Below are 24,118 nucleotides of genomic sequence, written 5' to 3'. Positions count from 1 at the left end.
GCGCGGCGCTCTCTGGTTCCTGTGGCCGAGAGACCGGCGGGGTCCCGGCGGAGGCCTGGCGCTCTGGGCAGGTAACCTCGCCAGGCGCGCCCGGGGGGGCCCCCTCTCTCCGGGCCCCGGGGGCGCACGGGGGGGGCGCATCTCTCCGGGCCAAGAGGGTGCATTGCAAGCCCCATTCCTCTAGACTAAAGGGGGGACACGGGGGGTCCCCCCCTCTCTCCGGGCCCCGGGGGCGCACGGGGGGTCCCCCCCTCTCCAAACCCAGGGGGCGCACGAGGGGGGCCCCATCTCTCCAGGCCAAGAGGGTGCATTGCAAGCCCCATTCCTCTAGACTAAAGAGGGCGCACGGGGGGTCCCCCTCCGGGCCCCGGGGGCGCACGGGGGGTCCCCCTCTCTCCGGACCCAGGGGATGCATTGGAAGCCCTATTCCTCTAGACTAAAGAGGGCTCGCGGGGTCCCCCATCTCTCCGGCTCAAGGAGGCGCACGGGGAGGGGGTCCCATCTGTCTAGATCAAAAGGGGCCCACGGGGGGGCCCATCCCTCTAGACCCAAGGGGGCACACGGGGGGGGGTCCCCATCCCTCTTGACCAAAGGAGGCGCATGGGGATCCCCGTCTCTTCGGACCCAGGGGGTCCATGGGTACCCCATCTCTGCAGGCCAAGAGGGTGCATTGGAGCCCCATCCCTCTAGACTAAAGGAGGTGCACGAGGGGGGGTTCCCCATCTCTCCGGCTCAAGGAGGCGCACGGGGAGGGGGTCCCATCCGTCTAGATCAAAAGGGGCGCATGGGGGGTTCCCATCTCTCCAGGCCAAGAGGGTGCATTGGAAGCCCCATTCCTCTAGACTAAAGGGGGCGCACGGGGGGTGGCATCTCTCTGGACCAAGGGGGGCGTACACCAGTTCATCCTGCCCGGGCTCAGGGTGGCGATAAGGGGTTCCCCATCTCTCGCCGCACTGGTTAGTACAGGATGGGGGAAGAGACCCTCAGCATTGGGGGCTGCTTCCTTATTAGACTGGGCAGCCTTCCCCCCACCCCCCGTGGAGAAAGGCCATCCAGCTCTGCTCCTCCTTGCATCACGCAGGATACAGCGATCAGCTGCTCCTAAACTCCCTCCTAGCTCAGCAGGTCAGGGAGAGATGTTATTTCAAAGTCCTACTCGTGCTGTGTTCCCTTCCTGATGTATTATTTTGGCTGCATCCTTCCTCTGGCGCAGCCTGGTGCTAGGACGAGCCGAATGGCATTCGCCAGCTTCCAGCATGACAGGCTGCCTCTGGGAGTGATCTTTATTTCGTTATGTTCAGTGCTGGTCTTTACACAGGCTCAGGGCTGGACCCAAAGGCGATTCAGGCCCTAAAGATTCCTTCCTGCAGCTCAACTTTCTGTTTCAGAGTAACAGCCGTGTTAGTCTGTATTCGCAAAAAGAAAAGGAGTACTTGTGGCACCTTAGAGACTAACCAATTTATTTGAGCATGAGCTTTCGTGAGCTACAGCTCACTTCATCGGATGCATGCCGTGGAAACTGCAGCAGACTTTATTTATACACAGAGAATATGAAAAAATACCTCCTCCCACCCCACTGTCCTGCTGGTAATAGCTTATCTAAAGTGATCATCAGGTGGGCCATTTCCAGCACAAATCCAGGTTTCTCACCCTCCACCCCCTCACACAAATTCACTCTCCTGCTGGTGATAGCCCATCCAAAGTGACAACTCTTTACACAATGTGCATGATAATAAAGTTGGGCCATTTCCTGCACAAATCCAGGTTCTCTCACCCCCTCACCCCCCTCCCAAAAACCACACACACAAACTCACTTCCTCTCTTGCTCCCTCTGCTGTTTCCTGTGTCATGTAGGGAAAGCGTGAGCCCTGGTATCTGAGCTAGGATTCAGACTCAAACTAGATGGACAAGTCCTGCCTTGTACCATTAGAGTTGGCTTTTTCGGCCCCCACTAGTCCCAGCTCTCTATACCCTTTCCCTCAGTGATAACTTGGAGTACCAGTTACCTGCCCTATTCAAAAGAAACAGGAGCATCCATTTATTCCCAAGATTTTGGATCAGACATTTGTGCCTGCTATAACAGATGGAGAGACAAAAACAGTGACCAGCACATGTGCTGTGCACTCGCCTTCACCCTGCAACATTTTGAGTTTAGACTGAATATAAAGTAAATTGGAGGATATTGTGGTGAGGCGGGAGAGCGGCAGTAGGGAGGTGGAGCCCTGGTGTGATATGTTTTATCCTGGAGAGGAGGGAGTTACAGTACTGGGCTGGGATTCAGGAGATCTGGTGTCAATTCCTGACTCCTCCACGCAGTCTCTGTGACACTTTGGCCAAGTCAAGGATGATTTAGTTGGGGTTGGTCCTGCTTTGAGCAGGGAGTTGGACTAGATGACCTCCTGAGGTCTCTTCCAAACCTAATCTTCTTTGAATCTAAGTCACTTAGGCCTGGATTGTCAATGGGAGAAATCCCAGCTTGCTGTCATCTGTAAATTTTGTAAGTGTACTCTCCGCTCTGTTATTTAAGGCATTAATGAAAATATTGAATGGTACTGGACCTAATTCTGACCCCTGTAGAGCCCCACTTTGGTTCCTTCTCCCAGTTTGACAGCGAACAGTTGATCTGCTTTTTGAGTGTGGTCTTTCAACCAATTGTGTACTTCCCTGACAATTGTTTCATCTAGACCACATTTATCTAGTTTGCTAATGAGAATTTCATGTGGCACTTTGTCAAACCCCTAAGTAAAATCTGGATACATCCCATCTAAAGCTTTCTGCCATCTACTGCACTTGGCCAGTAACTCTGTCAAAGAGGGACATTAGGTTGGTTTGTCATGATTTGTTCTTGACAAATCCATGTTGGCTATTCCTTATATCCATATTATTCTCTCAGTCCTTTAATGTTTGTGACAGGCTTCGCTCCTCGGGTGGCAAGTCCTGTAGGAGTGCAAAATATTTCTCTTGTTCCGGCAGAGGTAGAATTGAGACGCTGCCCTCCATGAGCAATGTTACAAAGCAGGGCAGGTGATGCGACTGGCAGACCTTTCAGAGGCAGAAGGCACGGGAGGAGAGGGAACCTTGAGGCCCAGGGATGACTCTCTTATTTGGAGCGCAGTCTTAAAACTTTCTGAAAATGCAGCAGCCTGCCACTTAGGTAGAGTAGATGGCTGAGAACACATTCCACCTGTGCTCTGCCCTCTACTCTGGCTGCCAGTCTGATAATGGGTCTATTTCCAAGTCCTGGTCTTTAAGGACCCAACTGGGCTAGGACCTAGTGGCCTAGAAGACCGTCTCTCTCAACACACCTCCTCACAACAGGTAAGACTGGTGAGGTTGCTTCAGCTGGCACTCCCCATGGGCTGCTTTCTCAATACTGGGCCAGCCACTGGAATTCACTCCTAGTGGGTCTAATTCTCATCACCTTCAGAGTGTTCCGCAGGATGCACTGCTTTCAGACAGGCTTTCTCCTAACAGAGTCATGGAGGGTTCCCTGGCAGTAAGGGTTAGCCTGTTCCAGAATTGAGAGGCAAGAGACCTTACATTCCAAACCTTGCGGATGAGTCCCAGTGTGACCAGGGAGAATTCATATCGCCTCTCTGTAGCTCAGGGTCCCCATCTGAAAAATGGAGATTATGATGCTGATCCCTCTTTTGGGAAGCGATTTGAGAGCTGGTGAGGCTGCTACTTATTGTATTCTATCCCATTGCCTGCAATGGTTCCCTACCCAAGTAAAATGGCTCTGTCAGAGGCAGGGGAAGAGAGAAGGTGGCAGCTGTAATAGGATTTGCTGCATGCTCATGTGCTATGGCAGCAGGTGCCTTCAAAATAATTTGTTATAACAAGCAGCAGCAGCAGAAAATACTAATTTATACAGGGGAGGAGTCAGAGCAATTTAGTGGTAAGTCTGGAAATGCTGTGATGAAGCCAACTGACTTTGCATGTGACTAGATTAACTAATCTTTCTCTGTCTCCCTGCCCTGTCCTAGGATGATGGCCTCTATGCCCCTCCGGGTGACCTGCAGTCTGATCTCCTGGCTGTCTCTCTACACCTGGTTCTGCCATCGGTATAAGCACCGTAGCTACGAGTGGAGCTGCCGGCTGGTCACTCTGACCCACGGTGTCCTCGCCACCTGCCTCTCTGCTTACATTGGTTTTATCGATGGCCCCTGGCCTTTGACTCACCCAGGTGTGTTATGGGAGTTTTGCCCCAGGTGACTGATCTCATGGCAGAGAGTAGTGTCTTCTGAGCAGCAGGAGCGCACCCATCTTCCTCAGTGGATCTTGCTGGCTGTTCCCTTCTTGGGCTCCAGCTCCAGCCAAAATGTAATTGGTTCCAGGAAGGGGGGATTCTAATTAGTGTTGTTAGTGCTCCCTTTGTCGCCTTCTTCTGGTCTCACTCTGAGTCTCTTTGCAGCCTGCTCCCTCTGGAACGGCTTCATTCAAACCTGCTTCTCTCCCCTGCCCTGCCATCAGATTGGCTATGGCTAACTCTCCCTGCTTCTTTGTCTGCACTGTATCTGTGCATTTTGCTGGGGATTTTAAACTCCTCAAGGCTGGGATCTCTCATTTATGCCCCAAAAGCAGACTGAAGTAAGTAGGTGCTAATCCCATGGAAGCCTCTGGGGCAAGTTCAGCATGTAACTGGTGTACACTGCTTATGAAATGGGTGTGAGGGCAAAGTAATATTATTGCACTAAAGCTGTCACTCACCAAGCATGTAAGGAATATGAGAAACCTGCTAGTGAGTAGGAAACTGAGCCTGATTTGTTTGTACAGGGAGGGGGATTATTTCATATACTTCTGAAGAATATGAGCCTCCATTTAAAGAAAAAATCTTCTAAGTCTTATGGTTGCAAAGACAGCATTCCAAATGTGACCCGATGCAGTGCTGCCTTCCTGAGTGCAGACAGACAGCCCAAGTGCCTCTGTTGCTGCTCATAGCTTTGTCTAGGCAACAGCAGTGTGAAATTGACAGAATTCTTGACACTCCTCACCCCTGCCCTCAAGATTCTGAGCAGCTGCAGTGAAACTTAACAACCTCTTGTTAATTTCACTCTGCTCCTTGGAAAAGTGCTGAGTGGTGATAGAGGAGGCTCAGGAGCTATTCACAAAGGACGAGGAGGAGGACACAAACATAGGCTGATTGATCATGGTGAGAAAGTACTCAGCCCCTCCCCAACATGGGAAGAGAGAGGGAAGGTCCGGCTAGATTCCAGCAGCCTGAAGGGGGCTTCCAATGTGAACCAGCAGCTGATATGCCCTAGTAGGAATCCCAGGACTTAGAGGATTTCGGGTAGTGATTTGCAGGGGAAAGGGCCTCTCCCCAGGCTTCTGTCTCTGACCATAGCTGTTGTGGTTCCACCTTCATCTCTCCTATCAGCCTCTGGCCAGTAGCGCTCTGGTAAGCATTTATAAGCACGATGACCATGACCGAGGGGACGGCCTAGAGTTATAAGCATCCGTTTCCAAATCACAGGGGCAGCTTCATGCACCAGTGCAAGGGCAGAGTTGGGCACAGTTTGTGCCTCCCCTGTTGAGAGGCTGCCAGGGGCCAGTAGGGGCTGGTGCAGCACTGAGGGCTGCCTTAATTTGTGCTCTTTCTTAAAAGACCCCTGTGAGATTTTTGCAGGGATGCAGAATAATGGGGACATAAGAATCCCACCTCCCGTTCCCCCCCCTCTGCCCCTGCCCGTCCACCCCAGAACAGCCCCATACCTGGCACTCCTGTGGAGGGGGAGCTAGTAGCTCTGTTCTGGTCATAGGAGGCCCCTGCACTGGAGATATTCCCAGGGTTTGGGGAGGGGGGGGTTTACCTCTGTCCTGCAACCCCTTTCTGCCAACCGAACTGGCATAGAGGCTTTAGTGCTGTGAGGAATCGGGCCTGTGACCCTCTGGAACCACAGGTTTGAATTCTGGTAGGGTGGCCCCTCTCTTAGAAGCTGCGGTCCTGTCTGCTGTGAACGTCATAGCTCCCCATGATGGAGGAGCGCTGTGCCTTACAGGGAGGATTTTCCTCCCCACAGTCTTATGTGCCAGCGTGCATCCGAGTTCTGCCCTCCACAGGAGACCTTGCTACATTTGGGAGAGAAGTGACTCACGGTGTGTTGGGGGGAGGCGCGTGTTTCTGTAATGCTCTCTGGGCTCCTTTTGGGACGGGAGGTGTTTTGCAAGCATAGAGGCCATTATTGTGACTTCCTCAGCTTTCCCTTGCTCAGTGCCAGGCAAAGCGGCCATTGCTGGAAGAGAACACCTTGCCCCTTCCGCAGATCCTGCCTGCCTGGTGTCTCCTCTCTTTAATGCACCAGCTGGTGTCTTTCCTTTCCAGGGTCACCGAACACAACCCTCCAGGTGCACGGGCTGTGCCTTAGCTTGGGCTACTTCCTCTTCGACCTGGCCTGGTGTGTATACTTCCAGGCAGAGGGCGCTCTGATGCTTGCCCATCACATGGTGAGCATCTTGGGAATCACGGTGTCTCTGGCCCTGGGTGAGTCGGCTGCCGAAGTCAACGCTGTCATCTTTGGCAGTGAGATCACCAACCCGCTGCTGCAGGCCCGCTGGTTCCTGCGGGAGATGGGGCTCTACCACAGCTTCACGGGGGATGTGGTGGATTTCTTCTTCGTGGCCCTCTTCACGGGCGTGCGGATCGGGGTCGGGGCCTGGCTCATGTACTGCGAGCTTGTGTCACCCAAGCCCAGGTGGTTCATTAAGGTGGGGGGGGTAATTATGTACGCGGTCTCCTGGGTTTTCATGGTTAGCATTTGCCGCTTCGCTAGGAGGAAAAGCATGAAGAAGTACCATGCCTGGAGGAGCAGGAAGAATGAGGAGCTGTACTCGGAAACAAATGGGCATCTGAAGAGTCATTAACCCTGGGGACACCAAGTTCACGATCTTGCAAGAAGGGGCTCGAGCCCCTGGACAGGAAGGTCATTGTTGGGAGATGAGCCATTTAACATTAGAGAGAACTGAGCCAAGTTCATCCCTGGTGTAACACCATTGAAGTCAGTGGAGTTACACCATAGATGCATTGGGTTTGGGGGGTGTTACCTGGATGAGAATGGATTAGAGGTGTGCTGTGTGTATGTAGACATATAGCAAACTGCGTGAGTGGGGAAAGGGCTTAATTTACAATTAAAGCAGTTGCCAGGGCAGAGGTGTAAATAGCAGTGTTAGTGGCTGACTCCTTCAGCACTGATACAATCTTGAAGGAGATCAGATCCAGCACTAGGTCTCTGTGTTCAATGTACTGCACAGTGCAGGCACCTAGTGTGGCTCTGATTTCCTGTTCAGAAGAGGTGTGGTATAGTGGTTGGTGTGGGGAAACTGGGAGTCAGGATTCCTGGCTCTGTCACCAACTCGCAAGGTGAGCTGCTTAGCTCTCTTTGTGCCTCAATTTCCCCATCTGTAAAGTGGGGATAATGAGGCTGACCTACCTCTGTGAAGCGCTTTCAGATCCTTGAATAAAAGGGGGACTGTACATGCAAATGTGGTAGATATTTATTATTCTCTGGGCATTTCCTTTGGAAGAGAGAAGCTTGGTGGTAGAGCCAGAATGCAAGTGCAGGTTAGATAGCAGTTGAGTCAGTATTATTTTTCTTCTGGTCGCTTGTAATTCTTTATTTATTGTTTGTTTTATTTCTGTTACAGTAGCGCCCAATCAGAATTGAGGCCTCAGCGTGGTAGGTGCTGTACAAACACACACAATGAGGCAGTCTCTGACGTGAAGAGCTTACAATGGCTTTTCCCCCCTAGCTCACTCCTTCCCACACTGATCATTAAAAACCAGACCCACAATGTCGTTCTGGGTTCCCTTTCTAGTAGTCAGGTGTCTAACCACTCCCATCACAAAAAGCCACATCAGCAAGTGGCTATAACTGGCCCCCTTGCTGACAGTCTCTGGAGGTGGGCTGCTCTGCCCATGGAGACTGCAATTCCCATTTGCAATGCTTCCCATCTGTCCAGGGACAGGGAATAGCACAGAGGAAGCTTGCTTTGCTGCTTCCTGTGCTCTGACCTGTGGATAAATGACATACTTCAGGCTTGTCAAACCAACATCTCTCACCAGCAGTAAATGTATGTAAAAACTAAATCCTTTAAGTAGGATGGGACTGGCAGCTCACAGAGTAACAACCAGATCCTGACCTTGGTTAACCTAGTGTAAAGCCAATGCATTCCCACTGTGGATTTAAACCAGTGTATCTGAAACCAGAATCTGGCCCAGTGTTGCCTTTGCGAAAGCCAGCTGACCTGGACATAGGAAAGCTGTGTTACTGACACTGGCCCCATGTACAGATTCCGCTGTGTTGGGGAAACTGCGTTCTTTCGGATGCTGTTGTATTTATCTCGCTGCAGTCTCTTAAGCACAATTTGGTTTTGATCCTGGCCCTTTAACGTGTGGATTCCGCCACAAACTAATCTACAGTTCATATTTCAGTTCTGCTGTAGACGTCGCCTGTTGCAACCAAAGAACTGACCTGCAAATTGCCACATGCCAGCTTCAGGTGAAAATAACTGACAGAAGGGCAGGCCAGTCCTCAAAGGGAAACTCCACCTATTTTGCTTGGTGCAGTGATACAAATGTTCACTCTTGAAGGGAGAAAGGAGGTTAGCAGAGGTAAGTGGTAATCAGGACTTCTGGGTTCTATTCCTGGCCCTGCTGCTGACATGTTTGTCATGTGACCTCTTTGCTTCAGTGTACCCATCTATGAAATGGGTATAATATTGACCTACCTCACAGGGGTGTCTTGAGGTTTATCAATAGGAAAGCACTTTACTTACCTATGGTGGGTATTTTCAGGTCTCTGGTGAGCAGTGCTGTATAAATGTAGAGTGTCACTGCTGTGATTTGAGAACTTTCCCCCATGGTATAAACTGTGAACTATAACTGGGACTAAACTTTCTAACTCAAACATGGCACTTCTCAGTCCCTGGCTTACTCAAATCACAAAACCCCAGAGGGATGCGATGCTTTTCAACAGTGATCACAGGCAGGTTTCTGAGAGATACCGATTGATACTGTGAACTGGAAATATATTTAGGGGCCAGTCCTGCAAACTTTTCTCAGGTAAAGTTCCTGTTTGATTAAAGCGAGGGTGCTGGGGTTGTTTGCCCACGTGGGGACTACAGGAGTACCTCTGGAGTCTCAACCACTTCCTGCAGTGGGCCTGAACCTGAAAATCTTTTTGGTGTGGAACTCTCATCAGTCAATAAAGGCTTTGTGCAGGGAAGGCTTGCAGGTTGGAGTCTCAAGTATGCTTAGAAGACAGCTGAGCCTGGTATGTTCTCAGTACAGTTTCTAACTACCGGCCAGGAATGGTTCCACATGCAGACCTAATGGTCTGGATTGAGACCTAGATCTTCAGAGAAGTTTGGTGTGCAGTTGCACTCACAGCTGATGCACAAATGGTCGAGTAGCCATGGTGGGTGAGTGCAGTGGAAGTAACAGCACATGCAAATTAGATATGCACTTTGCACAAGCCATTGTGCACTTAGATAAATATGAGCTGTAATGGCCAAGGAGTTCCTTTATTTGTGCTTCCGAGAGTAGAAAGGGGACCTTGTTGCAGAGCCTCTGATCAATATCATGACTGTTTAGCATGGTATACAAGGGTGCCAGAAGGAGTAATTGGCAATGGCTTTGCAGAAAAGAGAGGGCAAGGATGCTTCTAGCAAAGGCCTTGTAGTGGCTGCAGTGGGCACAAGTACAGAAGCATGAGCCCAGGGAGAGGGAAGATACCTTGCCATCTGAGTGAAGCACAGGGTGTGAGGGAATGTCCTAAATTACACTGAGTAGAAGGGCTAACCCATGGTGTCTGGAACAGATGTGTGGGACTAGTGTGAAATACTAACTTGTGTTTGAATTACTGTGTAATAATTACTGATGTTCCACCGGTGGATGGTGTTGAAGCTTTCTATGACATTTTATAAAATAAAGACACTTTAACTATACAAGGAACCGAGTATCTCTCTCTCTAATGCAGTTTCTTCTTTTGAAGGTAAAATGCTGGCTGCCAGATGAGTCAGCGTGGCCTAGATCCGGGGTTCTCAACCTTTTCCTTTCTGAGGCCCCCTCAACGTGCGATTAAAAACTCCCTGGCACACCTGTGCCACAACAACTGGTTTTCTGCATATAAAAGCCAGGGCCGGCGTTAGCAAGCAGGGCAATTGCCTGGGGCCTCATCCCATGGAGCGCCTCTGAAACTATATTGCTCAGGCTTTGGCTTTAGCCCCGGGTAGTGGGGCTCAGGGCACAGGCTTCAACCCCATGTGGTGGGGCTTTGGCTTTCTACCTTGGGCCCCAGTGAGTCTAATGCTGGCCCTGCTTGGCGGCCCTCCTGAAACCTGCTCATGGCCCCCCCAGGGTGGGCTCGGACCCCTGGTTGAGAACCGCTGGCCTAGATGAATGGGTAAAGCATTTGGGATCCATACCCACCAATCAATGAATAAAGTATTTGGATGTGCAATCCCTCCTCTGCCAGTTTCTCATTAAGGGGCTGTGAGCAAGTCCCTTTACCTCCATGTCTTTCAGTGTCTCCATCTGTAAAAGGAGGCTGGAGTCTACGTCACAGGAGTGTTGTGGAGAGAAAACAAGGAGTGAGAATGGATCATCTCAGGAAGAGAATAAAGGTCCCAAAGCCGGTCAGAACAAATGAGGCCATCTATAGGTATTTGGGCCCACTTGGGAGGTTTTCCACAGCAGCATATAGAGGGGAGGATTCTGGCCCTCATGCTGCCCCAGCAGTGTAGAGCTGTAGAAGAGTCCCAGCCTCGGGGATGGGAGGGAGAGCGTATTTGTGGCATTCAGCACTCTGGGAATTCTGGGCTTCCTGCTGCATGGCCCATAGACAGCCCTGAGGAAGCTGCTGTATGTTTGAGCAGTCCTCGGGGCTCTTCTAACTTATGCTGGGTGCCACTGCAGTCCCCACAGCGTCCCAGAATCTGGAGGGTGCAAAGATGGTGTGAAGACCTATACCCGGGCTTTATTATCTGTGGGGCACCTCTTACGTGGCACAGTGCAGAATTTAGCCCTGAGCTGGGGGGGAAACATGGAAGCAAGTGGTGGGTGTGACAGTTTTCAGGGTATCCAGGTTTGAGAGTCACCTTGTAACCTCCCCCGCCCCCATCACCAGCATGAGAAAAACTTGCTTGTGCTTAACTGGGTGTCAGCTCCCTGAGGCCACCAGCCTGTCAGCTACCCGCACATTCACCTCTGGGCTAGGCCAGTCCTTACTGTGCCATGCAGGCTAGTCATCAGAGCACCTCAGTCCCCGAGCCCCTTTGGAACTGTATGTCCCATCTGTTACCCACAGAAACACCACTTCTGCTTGTCTCCACCAAGGGAACAGTGTGCACCCCGATTTGTGTGATTCAGCTCAGGAACAGCCCCTGACTTAACATCACAGCACTCAGATATATTTATAGTAAAAACAACAAGTTTAATATCAACTATTTGAGAGAGTGTGTATAGATAATGGAAGGAAACAGTTACATATAAAACAAAACTGTAACACGCTTTCTAGAGCCTAAACTCACCAGTCTAACCTCCTTGTGGCTCATTCTCCAGTGTCCTGCCTCCCCGTTGACTTCACATGTCAATAACTTGCCGTCGTGTTGGCTTACAATGCTTACTTTACCTGCTGACAGAGAGACAGGTCAAAGAACCTCTTTTATCTGGCAGAAAAAATCCTGTTTGTCAAGTCTGCCTTGATACGGACTTTAAAGCACATTTTCAGTAGACGTATGTAACTCCTGACCTGGTATCTATATGTACATTTCACAATGATATGAACAATCAGTGTGACCCTGGCTTTCATTTAAGACTTCACCTGTTGCTCTTTGGTGAACCAGAATGTATATTCCAGAATCAGGATATTCTTGCAACCCCCTTCCCAGTTGGCATTTGGGGGTTCATGGATAACAGTGGGTTTTCCAATGCCATTGAAACCCATCTCATTTTATATCTCCCCATTCTCCTTAAAAAGCTTTTTTTTTTTTTCCCCAAATGACCACTGTTGGCCCTAGAATACATATATATAACCTTCCCTTTCAATCCTCTGCCATTCTTCTGTAACTGATCCCCATATTTATGTTTTAAGAGGCTGGTATTTTATAAGATTCAGAGCTTTATTCCTTTGCAACAGTGGCCCAGGCACTGATGAAAAAGCCGAATGTTTTAAGACATTAGAGTCTAGACTTAATACCAGCACTGTCAGTAGGTCTGTTTCTTGGATATGAAAGATGAGAGAATGTTTTAAGCCTCATGAAAGTCCTGTATGCATTTCTGATCCTTCCAGACCTTGTGTAGCTTGGCTGGAAAGAAAATTGCAAAGTCTGCTGCCATTTCCAAAGAAATCAAATTGCAGAGAGAAATTGTCTGCATTGGCCTTGAGTTGCATGAGCAATTTCTGGGCAAGGAGGGACTCCTTTGATTATCCCAATATACCATCACTTTTCTCCTTCCAAAACGTAGTGTGCACGTGTTCTAGTGAATTAGCATAGAAGGAATTCGCTTTTTATGGGCCTGATCCTCTTCCCATTTTAGGAGTGGTTTGCTTTTGATGAGCATGAGCCTGACTCTGCTCCTGTCACACTACAATCAGAGTTTTGGAGTTGATTTGGTGGGAACAGAATTAAAGACCTTGAAATAAGCAACTTGAGCTGGTCTGTATTTAAGATTACTACAAAATGCTTTAATTAAAAGGAGAGTATAGATGCTGGAACTGGGGGTGCTGTTGCACCCCCTGGCTTGAAGTGGTTTCCATCATATCCAGGGTTTATAGTTTGGTTCAATGGCTCTCAGCATCCCTACTATACAAATTGTTCCAGCATCCCTGAAGGAAAGGAACTTTTTATTCAGAATTAATTCAGGAGAAGTGGAGAAATTGTCAATTTTTATGGCATCCCCAATACCTCAAGCTTTTGGGATAACCTTCCTGACAAGTATAGTGTTATCTTTAATTGAAACTCCTGTCAAAAGGTTTCAACTCCTCCAGCACAACTGACTGTCCCGGTACATGATTGGAAATAGTATTATTTTCCAGCTCTGCAGGAACAACACAAGCCAACTCACACTTCTAGTCAGAAGGATGCTGATTTCAGGGCTTGTCTATACAGGGACACTTAGCAAAGTTTGGAAATTAAAACCAAAGGAAGGCCATTTTAATTCTGAATCATTGTGTTCACATAAGGGTTTAATGTGGTTTAGCTAATCCACTTTAAAAGTTAATTCAGGTTAATTTTCCTGAGTACACGAGCCCTTAGAAGACCATAAAAAGAACGGCTCCATGACAGAAAGCACAGTGTGTGGAGACTTGTGTATACTTAAAATGTTTTGCTGCTTTAATTATGACAGTACAGTTAAAGCAGCAAAACCCTTCTAGTGTAGACACAGCTATATCCATATACAAGAGTGTGTGAACTAGTACAGTTTATTTTAGTTTGGGGCCTATAATAAGCTATACTATTATGTCACATTTAGACCATCACAACAGCATCTATAGTAGGGCTTTTTCCACTATAGTCACGTGATTGAAAAAACCACACTCCTAACCAACATCGTCTGCTGATAAAGTGTTTAAGCACAGACCACTCCTGGGTATGTCTCAGCTAGCAGTGTGTGCTGAAATGAACACAGAATTGCTCCCTGCTGACAGCAGAGCCATTGGCTCTTTAAAGGTGCAGCATACAAAAAAGCATCCCAGTTACATAGCTCTATGCACAACAGCAAGAACGCTCCCACTCACCCCCTTCCCCAAATTCCTGATTGCATCAAAATGACCTTTAATAGTGACTGATCAGGCATCATATCAGCTTCTAAAACAGATCCTGTCTAGGTCAACGTGAGGATAAAAGCAACAGCCAAATGTCTGACTGTAGAATCTCCCCTTTTGAGTTGTGGATGGCTCAATGGTTAGGTTCATAAGATACATGGCTGTCTTGCTTCTGGTCATAGCATCGGAGCCAGCTTAAAGCAGACTCAGAAGGTAAATCTCAGCAAAAGGCCAAGTTCAAAGTAAATTCCCAACTGGCTCAGAAGGATATAACCCCAAGTAAGTTCCCTGGGATCAAAGAATACTGAACCAAGCCCTAGCCCAGAGCAGATTAGATAATGCACAGGTGAACTCGATTTAATCGAAGCTCAGACAGTTACCAAAATCAATAAGGCAGGAAGATTTAAACTGTGCTAAGCATGAGAGCAAAACCAGCCTTAACCTACTCCCAACAGAGGGGCAACTAGCGAGCTGTATGGAAAATTAATATAATCAATTGCATTTTGGAGCCAGCGAAAGGCAATGCTTAGTGCTCTGCCACAAAGCCAGGCTGTGGTGAGAGCTTCCACTTACAGTCAGGGGACTGCTTTCCATGTTTTAAAACATAATAAGTGGGTTGGTAAGACCCAGCATTGTGATTTGTGGGGAGCAGTTGGCTTGGCAGCAGATGTTTCAGCTATGATGGATTCGTGCATTGCAAAGTGAAAATAGCTGAAAAGCTGCTGATAGATCTGTTTGCAAGTTGAAACAAATGGATTAACTTCACCGCCTAGCTGCTCTGTTTCAGATCCTCATGCTTTGTTCCCTCTGGGCGCAGTTCTGTAGCCAGAGAGAGTGCTGGAGACGGTCTAAGCAACCAGTCTGTGTTAGGTAAACTTCATGGCATAGCAGGTTGCAATGCTAGCAGCATTACCTCAGCCTTTCATCCTTCCTCGACAACTTAAGGTCAGTGTGTGGGAGACTCTTACAGGAGACTGTTAAAAAGTCAAGGATGAGGCCTTAGAAACCAAGGCCCTCTCTGTTCGTTTTATGTGTTAAAAGCTTAAGGCACATTTTGTAACATTAGGTGTTTCCGCCGGTGTCCAGAGGCAGAATTTCCCGTTCACACCCTGTTGTGGTAGGTCCCAAAGAGCTGTCACTGCCCAGAGATGGCTGCACTTAACTGGTGCAGTGTATAGTTTGCAATGAAAGGTGTAATTTAAATGTAAAATATTAGTGTTTTCTATCACCAATTCTAAATCCATCACCTAACAGCAGCTGAGGTTGAGAGGGAGGCCTTAATCCCACAGATTACTGGGGATGGTAGAAATCTCACACATGCTTCTACCCTTAAATGGAATTAGGATTAATAGAGTTTAAGGCCAAAGGGACCCATATGATTATGTAGTCTGTTCTCCTGTAGTTGCAGGCCAAAGGAACCTCATCCATGATTTCTCCTTGAAGGCAATAACTTCTGTTTGAGCTAGAACATATTTTAGAGAGATACCTGGTCTTGAATTAAATACTGCAAGTGATGGAGAAACCATCATATCTGTAGGTAAATTGTATTCATGGTCAATTACTCTCTCTGTTTAAAAATGTACAGAATGTAAGTATATAGATTCCTCATAAACAGAATCTCTTTAATTAAACTTCTTGCTCTGTTTATACCTAGGCCAAGGTTAAAGCTTGAAATGCTTCCTAATGCTGATTTTGGTTTGGTTTTTTTTTAAATTTAATGCTTTCTTCATATTTTTGAAAATAATACAAATGAAAACAACCAAACAGACCTACAAAAGAAAGAGATGTTTATATTTAATCTACAATGAAACATGGAAAGGAACTGACCAGAAATGCTATACATACCTCAGCCAAATGGACTGCAGCATATACTGGCTACCAAAAATAAGGAAAAGACAACTGGTCAAAAATTTTCAATATCTGAAATGCTCTGGAGAAATAATTCTTCAAAAGTAGAATTTTGGCGGCACATAAAAATAGCGTTGTGCACATTTTTCCTGTTTGTTTTCCCCAATTAGCTAGAGAGCTATTATTTTTTTAAAAAACTTCAAAAAATGAAATTTTTGTCCAAATTTGAATTTTTGGGGGAAAATTTTTGCAAAATGTTACTTTTCTGACTTTTTTACCACTTCCAAAAAAAAGTTTCTAACTTACTGATCCAGATTCACTACTCACGTAAGCAGTTCCGGCTCAAATAATTCTCCCGGAGTTGCTCTTGTGGTTGGTTTGGATCATTGTGTGTAGAAGCAGTTAGCATCTTTCAGGCTTAAAAGTCACGGTAAACCCAGGCACACCAAACAAACCACAATGGACCAGATCCTCAACTTGTGTAAATTGCTTTTGCTCGGTTGAAGTCAATGGAATCATGACAATTTAAACCAGCTGAGGACCTGGCCCAGTGAATCCAGAGCTGAACCCTAGAGTGTCAGCAAACTGGTCTGACTAGATCGCCCATAAATTCCATAATCTGAAGTTTGATTAAAAGACTTATTGCAAAAGTGTGGATTTCCTTTTAAAATGGGTCCCCTGGCCAGATGGGTGGTTTTCCGGTGGGAAGTGTGATGCTGGGATGTTCCAGCAGATGGCAACAGGTTCCTGGTGTGAGCTATAGGAGTAAGGTAGATTGGATCTCTTTCTTTTCTTTTCAGAAATAAACACTGTTTAACCATTTTGACTTGGGTTTGTATTTCCAGGAGTCCAATGTAAGAGACCTCAGAGGAGTTGTCCTTCTTATACCATCCTTTACTGCAACACCACCTGAGGAGTTCTGATCCATGGGACAAACATCCTTCAATGAAAGAAGTTCCCAGTGCTTTGACACACTTACTTCTGGTCTGGACACTGGAGAATATGCTATAGAGAACAACCTTGCATTGCCCTGGAGAAACGGATTAGATCACTTTATAGCCCTTTTCCATTTCTAATATATGTTTCTATGAAGGTTCTAACTGTAAATTGCAGGCTAAATGCAATTTAGAACAAAAAAAAATCTATTTTAATTAGTAGTGCACAGTTTAATTGCTTATTGATTTTAGCTGCTGGATTTCACATTGTTAAACTGCACAAGCAGCAGAAATCTCATAAATACCCACAGATATTAAATTAATAAATGTTACATTTGGAGGCACGCACCATTGGTTCCTAACAAAATCAACATTTGCTGAAAAGATAAACAGTACTTGCATAAGGGCTTGTTTTGATTAACTGTTTCCCTTTTTAATTGTTGAATTAAAAATTAAAATGTCTATGTGACCCATGAGGAGAGAAAGTTAATCTCCACAACAGTGTCTTACATGGACATTTGTACTTCTTCTTGAGTAGGGGGGGTGTTTTTGTAGAATGATTCTTTTAAACATTGAGGCAAGTCCTTAGCAGGGTGTAAATCAATTTAGCTTCATTGATTTTGATGGAGCTATGCAGATTTATTCCAGCTGAGGATCAGGCCCATTCTCTTTACTGTATTTGTGTTTACACTTTCTTGTTACAGCCATATTAAGATAGAAGATCAGCAGGAATGCTGCTACCCAGCCAGCAACTGTGGTTGCCAAAAGCTTTGGTGGCATGATATGATCGCCAATGATGGGCCAAAAATGAAAATCCAGCCTGACCAACTTAAGGACCTAGCGAGTGATTGATCTGGGTGTGGATTGATCTGCAAGGAGGCTATGTCCCTTTGAGATTGGTGATGATGCTGGTGATGTCTTCCTCTTGCTAATTGTTATTGTAATGTGATTATTTTGTCATGCACAATAAAATACATTAAAGAAATAAAATAAAAGGACAACACCACCTGATATGCAATTACCAGCCCTGACAAAAAGCACAGGGTCTCCCAGAAACCCACCTTCCGTAAGATCAAGACATCAGCATCATCAGCTGAAAGGAAACCACAAGGAATATATAGATCTTCTACGCACCTATGCAAATGCCATGCATCATCTAGAGAATGGTTTCATTCCCCACTTCCCCTCTTACAATGAATCATTTCGAAAGAAGAAGTTAATTAGATACTAATACTGTCTCTTGGCTCACGCTAACCAGATCCCTGGTGAAAAATGTTATACCACAAGGTAAAACAGTACTGTCGCTTATTTACAGTAGGGCACTGTGCCGTATCCCTAGTGATCTGGTCACGGGCCAGTGTCCTAAGTCGCTTTGGCCTTGCCACGAGCATTTGATGCTTGGCAAGAGCAGCGTGTACCACAATTCTATGGCATTTGGTAAGAAAAGACTGATAGGCACTCCTGGTCGTAGAATATTGCTGCTAAGCTCTTGGGTTTGGGAGACTAGACGCTGTCACCAAACTTTGCTAATGGAGCTGTGCCATGCACCCATGGCATAGTGCATGAACTCTTGCCACTTAATAACATGGTAATAACTTGAATCCTTGGCACTATGCCACATGGTAATGGAATTTCATGAACTCGTAGTATAGGGGTAATAATCTTTGGCACTTACTAACATGGCACTTGGGTGGACGCTTGGTACCAACGGGGTGGGGATGAGGAGGAATGGTGGGCACGTGGGGTTAGGTGATACAGAACTCAGCTGCTGGGTTTATCGTTATTATTTATACAGTCTGTGCTACCAGACATTAACAATAGAGTTTAGCCACAAACAGGACCAGGTGGGCAAACTGATGCGCAAATTTTAAACCTCTCCCCAAGCCTAGTATAGTCTATAAATGGTGGGGGGGACCATACAAAGGTATGGCTGGGAAGCGGTAGTTTTAGGGATTCAAGAGATGGAGATGGTTTGGGGAACAAGCGAGGGACAGCCATGTCAATGGAAGTTTAAATGTGGGAATGGGCATTAGGGTTAATTTATGGCTTGATCCTGTTCCCTTTGATGTCAATGGGAGCAGGGTGAGGCCCTTAACTGGAATATTTGGTAGGGGGTGAGGGTGCATGGCGCCCTTCTGGTCTATCAGCAGCAGTAGGTTTTCTCCCCACCCACAGGAATAACTCCCAGTGAAACAATTGGAAAACCAAGCATCAAAGCAAGACCAGAGGGTACCACTCGAGCGCATCCAGTTTGCCCTCCTGTTTATCACAGGCCACTACCAGCCCCTGCACCTCCCCGCCCAGCAAGCCTGCAAACCAAAATTAGCCCAAAGTATTACACCACTCAGGCAACAATATTATTAGGTGCCATCTGCAGAAAACAGGAGGGCTCAAGGTGCAACCAAATCCCCTGCAAAGGCAGGGAATTGATTAAGTGAGATATACCCAGATGAGGGGTATTTGCACTGTGATGTGAAGCCACAAAAAGCTCTGGTCATTCCAGCATCCTATTACTGACATTCCCATTGTTACTTTGGTACTGTGGGTACCCTCTTATTTTAGTTTATTTATTTACTTATCACACAACGGTTCTCCACTGCCACAGTTTCACACTTTACAGAGCATCAGCTACAGCAATAGACCCTCCCTGTCCCAAAGAGCTAATGAGCTGCATAAGACATGACAAGACAAAGCACAGGGTAGCTGCACAGAAAAGGAAGGGTGTGGGTGGAGAGAGATGGGGAAAGGAGGAGATATAGATGAGGAGATGTAGCTTATGGGGGTGCTTTGAAGGCAGTAAGAGAAATATTTTTAGCAAATGGTAATACAGCTCACTGGAAGGAAATAGCTATTAATACTTAGCTTTTAGAAAAGGACAGAAAATCCATGTACTAGCTGAGAAGCCATCAAGGCTGCAATTTCCAATGGGGTAATTGATTCAGGGTTCTCCAGTTTTGGAAACTCCCCCCCTCCACCCCCCGCCTTGAGACACCTTGGGGCCTGATTCTTCAGCGGTGCTGGGGACCTGCAGTGCCAACTCAACTCAGTGGGAGCAACATTAAAAATGGAGATTGAGAGCCTAACTTTAGGCATCTTTGCCTGAAAACTTTTCCCAACAGTGGGAGGTGAAGGAGTTTTCCTAGGCACCCATCTCTCCCTCCCCACCCTGAAATTTTTTTACCAGGGAGTCAATCTTTTTGCCTTTATTAGGGATAAGGTGGGGCTGTCTGCAGTGAATTAGAATGGTAAGATCCCAGCTCTTCAGTGGATGGGGGGCGGAGGAGAGGGAATCTCCTCTCTTCAGTGCATTTGGGAGGGGTGTGGAGAGGTTCTGGCTCTACAGGGCTTGGGGGGGGGGGAATCCCTTTGCTTCAGTGCATTTGGATGGGGGGGGTCCATATCTGCATATCATTGAGGTGGGGGATCCCCTCTCTTCAGTGCATTCAGTGCTAGCGGTACCTTCTGGTCTTGCATGCTATGCCTCAGTCTCCCATCCTTTCATTGGGCGTGCATTTAGGGGAGACGTTTCCTTCACTCCAGGGGTAGTCAATAGGTGGACCACGGCCCAAATCAGGACCGCCAGATGCTTTTGAATGGACCACGACATCTTTTATTTACTTATTAGCATTATTGGTGGGTTTTTTTATTATTATTATTATTTTCTCTGGAGTCTGGACCTTGACTCTACCTTGACCAGGAAATCTGCACCTTTGAGGACCCCTGCTTTATTGCATTGCGCTGGGGTGGAGGCATTACTTCTCTTCAGCGCCCTGGGCTGGTCGGTGGGTTTCCCTATGGGCACTGCCTTGCCGAGGGGGTCCCTTCCCTTCAGTGCTTTAGGGATGGGGCAGGTCCTTTCAGACCCTTCCAGTATTGTGCACTGGGGGCCCCCTCCTCCCTAGTCTGCTGGGGGGGGGGCTTGGTATCCCCTGCAGTGTGTCTAAGGAGAAGCTCTTCTCTGCAGGGTACGGGGGGGGGTATTCCCGGTCGTGTGCCGGGAGGGGGTCCCCTCTGCTCTCTGGGGCGGTGTGTAGCTGGGGACTCCTTTTCGGGTCGCTTCACTCCCGGCGGAGGCGCCGCGCAGGGATCCACAAGGGGGGGGGGTGTGATGCGGTCCCAGAAGTAACACACACACACACACACACGCAAGGAGCCGCCGCAGCCCGGGAGGGGGGGATCGGAACCGGCGTCGAACCGGACCCGAGCCGGGCCGACTGCCGCGCGCCACCCGCCGGGCTCTGAGCGGGGCCGGGACCCCTGGAGCCGAGCCGAGCCGGGCGGAGCCGCGCCGCGCCGCCAGGACCGGGCTGCCGGAGCCCCCCGGCCGGCGGCACCGAGCTGGGACCGGGAGCAGAGGCCCCGCCGGGCCGAAGCGGGCCGGGACCGCGCAGGCCGCGGGGACAGACCCCGCTGGGGCCGGGCGCCGGGCCCCCCGGGAGCGGACGGAGCCCCCCGCCCGAGGCCGGGAGGAGAGCGCCGAGCGGGCCAGGACCCCGGCGAGCGGCCCTGACCCGGGCAGGGCTCCGGCGGCCCCCGCCCCGCAGGGGAAGCGGAGCGAGCCGGGCCCGGCTGGCGGGGATGGAGCCCTGAGAGCCGCGGCGGGGGCCCCAGGCAGCCGCGGCCCGGGGGGGGGGCATGGGCCCCGCTCTGCGCCCCCCAGGAGGAGAGGGAGCCGCGGGCGCGGGGGGGCTGTGAGCGGCACCCCGGCGCCCGGAGGGGGCCCCCCGAGAGCGTGACGGGCCGCGGGGGCACCGCCTGAAATCCCGTAAAGGGGGGCTTCCCCACAGGGGAGGGTGTGTATCGGTACCCGCCCCCCAAATCCATAGGGTTGCACACCCTGGTGTTCTGGGAGTGGAGCCCCGTCACCCCAAAGTAAACAGAGGAACTGATACCCCTGTTGGGCCCAGTTAACAAAGCCCACTTAGGCTCAGAGCAGGATCTCCCCGTAACCACGCTTTCCCCAGCGTTTAAAGGTTTGGACGCTCTGAGGATTTATCACGTTTGAAGATTTCTCTCTTCCTTTTGGGACATTTTTGCCCCCGGGAGAACTTGTGTGTGTTGTTGGATTGATTTTTTTTTTTTTTTTTTTTGGGTAAGAGTCCCTTTGATCTGGATATTCTGACTGAGCTAAGGTGTTTTTGAACTGAATTTGCCTTCTGTGAGTCTCTCTTCTGGAGCAAGGCTGGATCTTGAACACTGGTTTATGTGTGGGGGCAATGCATCTGGGGAGATCCCTGCAAGAATAGTAAAATGCAAATTGGATAAAAAGACGACTCCTTGCCCAGGGCTCCAATGAGTGGCACACAGTCCACAATCACGGACAGGTTAGTATGAAACAGGATTTTGTTAAACAGAAAACCCATTTCCCTGCTCCAAAGTTGGTTGCCTTCTTTTTGGATTTAGTGACAACCTGAAAGGTTGGGGGAAGAGGGGTGGCAGGATCAGGAAAGTGGGGGTAAATTGATTTTGGAATTGATAAATATTCTTGAGCAATTGAAATTAATTCATCTGGGTTAAGTTTGATATCAAAATATTTAAAACAGCTAATCCATATCTGTAGGAATTAGGGCATCTTCTTTCAGCCTCAGAGCTAGAGGGTTGAAGTACCCAAGGAAATCAGGTAAAATTAAGGGTTGGGGCTTCCTGGGAAGGGGATGTAATTTAGGCTACAAACATTTTGTGTATTAGGTGGGACTGTATACATATTTGTTCTTTATTGGGTCAGCAAGTTAGTCATTCAGGGAAAGGTCACTTCAGGTGAGGACAAGATCCATACCTGATTAACAGGTATGTCTGCCATATCATAGTGGTGTTTTCCAATTGTCTGCGTCAGGTGACTTCTTCATTCTCTTGGCTTCTGTGTAAAACACCATTTTCCCTTCTGGCAGTTTTTGTACCTTTTCATTTTTATTGGGTTCTTCAGGGATGGGGACTGGAATGTTGCTCTCTGCTAGGAGAGCTTTGGATGATATAAAAGCCATCAGATAATTCCACACAAACTTTCCATATGCGTTTGAGACAGTAGCATGATGTGAAGGAAGGAGTGCATTTAAGTTGTATTTCCATTTCTAGGCAACCAGGGAAAATGTCTTCTGAGGTTTTCAGGCAAGATCATTTATTTTAGGGCATAGGGGTGTGTGTGTGTTTGGAAGCGATGACATACGATGATAGCGGAACTGTGTGAGGTTTGGACCACTTGGGCCTTATGTGGGCTGTACATCAGCAGCTGAGACAGGAGCATGATTCACTGTTTCCAGTACCTGTGAGTAGCCTTGTAGATTCCAAAGGTGAACAGAAGAGAGACTGAGCCTCATTCTCATGTACATTAATCCCTTTTACACTATTCTGGGAGTGTAAAGGGGCCTTAATGGGTGTTAAACTGCCTGAGTAGCATAAAGGGGCCTTGGTGTAAACAAGAATCAGGTCCACTATGTTCTGTTTATCATGTTTCTTTTCAGAATATTGAGGATTTGCAATGAATTCTGCAATATTCATTTTTCTGGTATGATGGGTGGGACTGTAACCACTATACTCTGAATGCTGGCTTGTTTTTCTTTTACAGAGCATGTGCATTAACACTGACATTTGTATGAGTGCTGTAATATACCATTTTCATACACAGCAAGGAGAGTTCTTTCATATTTAAAAGAAATACGTTCCCTAAAACAACTTAAAAGACATCATAGGGACAACTAGGTACTGGAACTAGAGTTTCCATCATATACAGGATTTACGGTTTGGTTCAATGACTCTAAGCACCCCCACTATTTATTTAAAAAAAAAAAAAATTGTTCCAGCACGTCTGTAAGGACAGTAGGCTGTATTCAGTTGCTGTATGTGAAGGGGATATATGAAGGCAGTGGATTTGGTTGTTAATAAAACACAAAATATTTTCCCTTATTGCATTAGAACTGTCAGTAGAAAAACATAAGCACTTCCACTTCCTGCTGTTTTGTAATGTCACAGGCATGTTTGTGTGCAGTATTTAATTAAAAGCTTTGAATAAAAATATTAATGCTGGGAAAAGATACTGGCTTGACAGCCCTGGAAACTAAAGCTTTCTGTAATGACAGAGTACAGCATGGGCAATGACAGGTGTGGGGAGGCTTGTCCTTTGCCTTGCCACTGTGCCTCACCTCTGACCTGGAGGAACCCTTGATCTAATGGTGAGAGGGTAATTCAGTCTTCATGGCCCATTTGTTCCTTGGCTGAGACAGTTGACAAAGTGCCAGATGTGACGGTGTGTTCTCGTGATGTGAACATCCGCTCACTAGGAATTGGAATGAGGCCACGCATTCATTCATGTATGGCACCAAACACCCTCAAATAGTGGCGTCTTTTTGGCCACCCCTGTCCTGGCAACCTAGCAGTGAAAGGCTCTCTGTCCCATTAGGCTAAAGAAATTTATATTTCCTTTTTATGTCTTGCTACTAATCGTGGGAGTATAAAGCAGGTGCAACCTAAATGCAGGTCACTAGGCCTAAAGAATATAAAAACATATTCCAGGTTCAACTCTCTCTGGTTGCCAGTGATGTATGTTAGCCTGGCTTTTTCACTCTTTCATGGAGT

At 47.8% G+C, this 24,118-nt stretch overlaps 2 protein-coding genes across 6 annotated transcripts in view; both read left to right on the top strand.

Moving 5' to 3' along the window:
* LOC311511215 (TLC domain-containing protein 5-like) lies at positions 1–17,528 on the top strand. 4 transcript variants are annotated; one of them, XR_014709214.1, is made up of 5 exons: positions 1–71; positions 3,987–4,186; positions 6,326–8,611; positions 10,526–10,661; positions 16,460–17,528. XR_014709214.1 is itself a non-coding variant. In XM_084611630.1 (3 exons), exons 2-3 carry the CDS (start codon positions 3,988–3,990, stop codon positions 6,862–6,864), a joined length of 738 nt encoding a protein of 245 aa, XP_084467756.1. In that variant the 5' UTR covers positions 1–71; position 3,987; the 3' UTR covers positions 6,865–9,948. The 4 variants fall into 4 exon arrangements, 1 of the variants encoding a protein (XP_084467756.1); XR_014709215.1 differs by lacking the exon at positions 16,460–17,528 and having other exon boundaries at positions 10,526–10,776; XR_014709216.1 differs by lacking the exons at positions 10,526–10,661; positions 16,460–17,528 and adding an exon at positions 9,993–10,491.
* A 3,136-nt stretch (positions 17,529–20,664) lies between these two features.
* The window catches only part of ARHGEF12 (Rho guanine nucleotide exchange factor 12), a 103,163-nt gene continuing 99,709 nt past the window's right edge, over positions 20,665–24,118 (top strand). For both annotated transcript variants that reach the window (XM_084611961.1, XM_084611960.1), the window contains exon 1: positions 20,665–21,873. In XM_084611961.1, the coding sequence (XP_084468087.1) occupies positions 21,842–21,873 (32 nt within the window). In that variant the 5' untranslated portion in view covers positions 20,665–21,841. The remainder of the gene's footprint in view (positions 21,874–24,118) is intronic.

The sequence above is a fragment of the Lepidochelys olivacea genome, assembly GCF_965140295.1.
Source record: "Lepidochelys olivacea isolate rLepOli2 genome assembly, chromosome: 22".
NCBI lineage: Eukaryota > Metazoa > Chordata > Testudines > Cheloniidae > Lepidochelys > Lepidochelys olivacea.
The sequence above is the reverse complement of the archived record's forward strand: the minus strand, read 5'-3'. Positions and strand labels throughout refer to the sequence as shown.

Bases quoted from the DNA above. Each gene is read 5' to 3' on its own strand.
- LOC311511215 (XM_084611630.1), top strand. From the start codon at position 3,988: ATGATGGCCTCTATGCCCCTCCGGGTGACCTGCAGTCTGATCTCCTGG. The intron at 4,187-6,325 runs GTGTGTTATGGG...TTTCCTTTCCAG, and splicing joins CTGGCCTTTGACTCACCCAG to GGTCACCGAACACAACCCTC.